General features: G+C 30.8%; 1 protein-coding gene across 1 annotated transcript in view; it reads left to right on the top strand.

Annotated features, from left to right (window-relative positions):
• Window positions 1-3,706, top strand: part of LOC106474571 (presenilin-1-like) — a 25,739-nt gene extending 22,033 nt beyond the window's left edge. Inside the window, exon 9 of the mRNA XM_013935259.2 lies at window positions 3,184-3,706. Within this exon, the coding sequence (XP_013790713.2) occupies window positions 3,184-3,339 (156 nt within the window). The 3' untranslated portion in view covers window positions 3,340-3,706. The remainder of the gene's footprint in view (window positions 1-3,183) is intronic.
• Window positions 3,707-5,251: the final 1,545 nt, after the last annotated feature.

The following is a 5,251-nucleotide window of genomic DNA, read 5'->3' as shown; positions in this document are numbered from 1 at the left end:
AAAAAAATGGAAAAAACATTCTGAAGATACCAGTAAACATCAGCTGTCACGATAAAAAAAATGGAAAAAACATTCTGAAGATACCAGTAAACATCAGCTGTCACGATAAAAAAATTGGAAAAAAACATTCTGGAGATACCAGTAAACATCAGCTGTCATGATAAAAAAATTGGAAAAAACATTCTGGAGATACCAGTAAACATCAGCTGTCACGATAAAAAAATGGAAAAAACATTCTGGAGATACCAGTAAACATCAGCTGTCTTCAGAATAGTTTTTTCAATTTTTTTTTATTCCAAACTAAAATTGTGATGAAACTTAAAGGAATAATGTTTTCTGAGATAGTTTGGTTACACACGTGTACTTCCAAAGTTTACTCTCTGGACACGAGTTGTAACAGAAGAACGTGTTTCTGGTTATATAACCAGATCAATAAGCTATTTCAACATTTTATTTATTTATCATACTTTTAGTGTGGTCAAAAGCTAATATAATATAGTATTAATGACTCCCTGTCCGAAGAGACACAGTTTACTGACGGAAGTCAAGCTGATTACATGACTCAATATGGTATTAGATCAGTAACATATTATAATTTGAAATAAGAGTATTATTGTAGGATAATGTTTTTTTGTTTTGTGAACTTCAAACCTAAGCTGTACTTACTCAGTTCTCGTTACAAATGATCCTTGTTTTTTTCCCTCTGAAGTATCTTTGTTAACATTAGATTTTTTCACTCACATTCATAGCAGTAACTTACAAGTTAGTATTGTAGTTTGTTTTGTTTTGTGAACTTCAAACCTAAGTTGTACTTACTCAGTTCTCGTTACAAATGATCCTTGTTTTTTTCTCTCTGAAGTATCTTTGTTAACATTAGATTTTTTCACTCACATTCATAGCAGTCACTTACAGATTAGTACTGTAGTTTGTTTTGACCGAAACTGTACTAAACGTATCTGCTCTGTGAGTACCATCAACTGAATGTTGTAGTATCATTAGTCAACCGGGTACTCGAAGTACCGATAAATATGTGTAACTCAAACTGTGCATGAATTACAAACCCAGTTAGTTTGTTTTGACCGAAACTGTACTAAACGTATCTGTTCTGTGAGTACCATCAACTGAATGTTGTAGTATCATTAGTTAACCGAGTACTCAAAGTACTGATAAATATGTGTAACTCAAACTGTACATGAATTACAAACCCAGTTCATCAGAAAAACGTGTCCAATGCTTCATTTGTGAGTAAGAGAAGTAATTCAGTATACATAGATGTGCCTCTGTAGTCATCTCTAAGGATCTAAAGTTAGAAGTTAGAACCATCTGAAATATATATATACAAACAGAGAAGTACAGTTTTAAAAGCTTTTGAATATATGAGATAAATTTTATGACACTGACTTTGTATAAGAGTATTTTCTTATTCTCACACTAACCAAGATCTAAAAGCTCTCTCTAGTGCTTGTAAATGTGTGTAATGTTTTTCGTGTAAAAACAGAATGGACCTAATAAGTGGATTCCATGACATTTAGTTGACTATCAGTTTTAGAATATGTTCACTAGTGAACAGTACAAGTCTGTTTGGTGGCAACAAGTTTATTTCGATGTTGAGTAAAAGGACTCTCATTAACTCAAAATACGAGCTACAACTCCAAGACATGTGGTTGACCAGTTGTTGTGCTGACACCTGCAGAAAGTCACCTTCTGTAGCTGTTCTTTATCTTCACACCTTTACATAGCAGGATGAAAAGATAAATACAATACAATGTAGTATATGTTGAAGAAGCAATAATAGGGCTACAAGTACAGAAGTAACAGATAGTAGTCACTCAAAAAAATGATGAAATATATTGGTTTAACTCAAAATTCACAAAAATGTTTCCAAGTGTTTTTCTGAATATTTTTGTTTCTGTATATATATACTGAATAGCTTAGAAAATCAGTTTTTGTTATGGTCTGCAATTTGAAGTGATATTTGTATTGAGAAAGATGTGTATCAATGCCACCACAATTCAGTTGTTTTTGTATGTTATGATATAAATCTAAAACAGTTTCATGTGTTATTTAACATTACAAGATCACACTGGTATATTTGGTAAAAATTGAGATTTTCACTTCAGCTATGTATATGAACTTTATGATGTTATAACTAATGAAAATTGAAAAATCTTTGTTTTTACTAACATAATATTTGGGTGATATACGTCCAACATTACAGAAACATTTCTTTATATGTTTGTACAACAAAACAATGTGGAGAAACATTTTATATATAATACAAACTTTGAGAAGGTAAAACATCAACCAGAAATAGGTTTAGTTCCACTGTGTTTCTTATAACAACTTCAATTGGTTTTATAATTATGATATGTTTTGATTGGCTCATACTTCTTTACATTTGACTTGATCAATAGCTGTAGACTAAGAAGAAAGTCATCCACCAAATAGAAACGTGTGAACCACTAGTTAACCTTAGTCAGACATTGGTCACTCAAGGTTGTGAACCATTAGTTAACCTTAGTCAGACATTGGTCACTCAAGGTTGTGAACCACTAGTTAACCTTAATCAGACATCGGTCACTCAAGGTTGTGAAATACTATTTAACCTTAATCATACATTGGTCACTTTGTGTTGTGAAACACTATTTAACTTTAATCAGACATAGGTCACTTTATGTTGTGAACCACTATTTAACCTTAATCAGACATTGGTCACTTTATGTTGTGAACTACTATTTAACCTTAATCAGACATAGGTCACTTTATGTTGTGAACTACTATTTAACCTTAATCAGACATAGGTCACTTTATGTTGTGAAACACTATTAACCTTAATCAGACATAGGTCACTTTATGTTGTGAAACACTATTAACCTTAATTAGACATTGGTCACTTTATGTTGTGAACTACTATTTAACCTTAATCAGACATTGGTCACTTTATGTTGTGAACTACTATTTAACCTTAATCAGACATAGGTCACTTTATGTTGTGAAACACTATTTAACATTAATCAGACATAGGTTACTTTATGTTGTGAACTACTATTTAACATTAATCAGACATAGGTCATTTTATGTTGTGAAACACTAGTTTTTAATTTGTGACAAAAATAAAGGTATAAAAATGTGTTTTCTTCTACTGAAACAGTATTTCAATCATTGTGTTTTTCTTCATTTCAGGGATTATGTCTCACCTTGCTATTGCTGGCTATATTTAAGAAGGCTCTGCCAGCATTGCCAATTTCCATAGCCTTTGGTCTGGTCTTTTATTTTGCTACCAGTTCAGTTGTTCGTCCATTTGCTGACAGTCTGGCTAGTGAACAAGTGTACATATAGCATCAGTTTTTAACTTAGAGTTATTAATTTTTTAACAATCTATGTTAGTATTTATACTATTTTTTCGTATAGTGATCAAGAAGCTCATGATTTTCCAATGAATTTTCTGGAACCTTATCTTTATACATCAGTGTTAACTTAGAATCATTGGTTTTGAAAAGCAGTGTTTTGCACGTGTTATTAACACGATTATTTTGTTTTGTTTTTTAATCGTTAGAAGCATACTTACATGAAGTTATATAGTTATTTGTCAGTAAAAGTAAGGTGTATTGAATGAAGTAGGATCGTATAATTTCTTTTATTGTTCACAGTTGTACTGATTAAAGTTTTGACCCTTAAGTAATTCAGTCGAGGAAGAAATCCTTAAGAGAAGATAACAGTAAACAGTTACAGAATGTTACTTGTAATATTTACTACTGGTCAAGTTTTTGTGTTGGAAATTAATGCCATAGAGCTTGTAGGCCACTGGAGAAATTTGTATATGTGTTAAAGTTAAAGTGATTTAGTTATAGTGAATACATTAAAGTTAGTTTTAACTTTTATGTTAGTACTTATTTTTATATAGATTATACAGGGTGATACAAAAAAAGTCCACACCATTTCGTAGTTGTACAAAACATGCACTATTGATGTCATGTCACACCTTGGCCACTTTCACATATTTTAACAGTTATTGTAATAAAAGTCCTAAAGACACCATGGTGGTGTGTGACTTTTGAATCACCCTGTATAATGAGACATTATTTTCAAACTAACCTAACACCAACAACAAAAAGAAACATTTAAAATATTTATTTTTCAACATTACTAGTAGTAAAATTGGTTTTAGCTGTACAGAAATGTTCTTTATATCGTTGCAGTAAATCTTTTTTTCGATCAATTATTTCCAAGGCATATTTCCGTGTGAAGATCTCCTCAATCAAATTTAATGGCTAATAATGAATGTAATAAAAATTTTATAACTTTATCATTTTAACTTTATTCTTATTTTCCGTAATAAATTTTATTTTTTGAAACCTGCAAGAGGCTGTTGACGTTTCTTACTTTTTACAAATTTTATCTATACCACTTACTCCTTGATGGGCCATACAGTATTCAGTTTTAGATAGCACAGTCTACAGACATTGGACATTTCCACATATTAAAAGTTTATGGATAACACTGTGATGCTAATTTCTCCCGTTATTGGGTTAATGGTTGTTGCCAGGTGACATCGTGTATCGTTTCTGAGGACGTGAATTTAACGACTATCACAGATGTTGAAAGAAGTTTCTTGTTAACTTTTAAGCGATATTTCTTCAGCTAGGCTAGTTAGTTACTCATAATAACCTTGACGAGTGGCAGATAATATTATAGCTTCATCTTATATGTAACAGTGTAAAATTAGCTAGTGATTCGTCGGTGTTTTGTTTACATCATTTTCACAGCACAGTTGGTAAAATACTGTTTTTAAAATGTGTTCTGTTGGTTGTCCGTGGTTCCCATCATGAAATTTTTCATTCATTTATGTTCCTTTAACATACGAAATACATCTAGGAATTGTGAACAAAACAACTACAGTTTTAGTACTTACTTTTTTAATATGGTACTGGTTGTAACTGATTTTTAAACTTCGTTGTTTTGTATACATATTTTTTTTTTACCTTATCTGTACGTTTTATATCATTTATAATTATTCCTCATCTTTCTAGATACAAAAATTATTCTATATGTAATTGTTTATCGAAGAAAGTTCTGTAAAATCATTAATTTTATTTACACTAATTTCCACTCAACTAACCAGACAAATACCATTATTTCTCTTCTACTTTTGTCTTGTGAATTTAAATAATTCATTAAGTTTTCGTGTAATTAACAAAACCTTTTCAGTAAAAACTACTTTCAAATAAATTGTTTTTCAGGGTTGGGAAAA

This window comes from Limulus polyphemus, unplaced genomic scaffold (assembly GCF_000517525.1).
Source record: "Limulus polyphemus unplaced genomic scaffold, Limulus_polyphemus-2.1.2 Scaffold7376, whole genome shotgun sequence".
Lineage (NCBI taxonomy): Eukaryota > Metazoa > Arthropoda > Merostomata > Xiphosura > Limulidae > Limulus > Limulus polyphemus.
The sequence above is the reverse complement of the archived record's forward strand: the minus strand, read 5'-3'. Positions and strand labels throughout refer to the sequence as shown.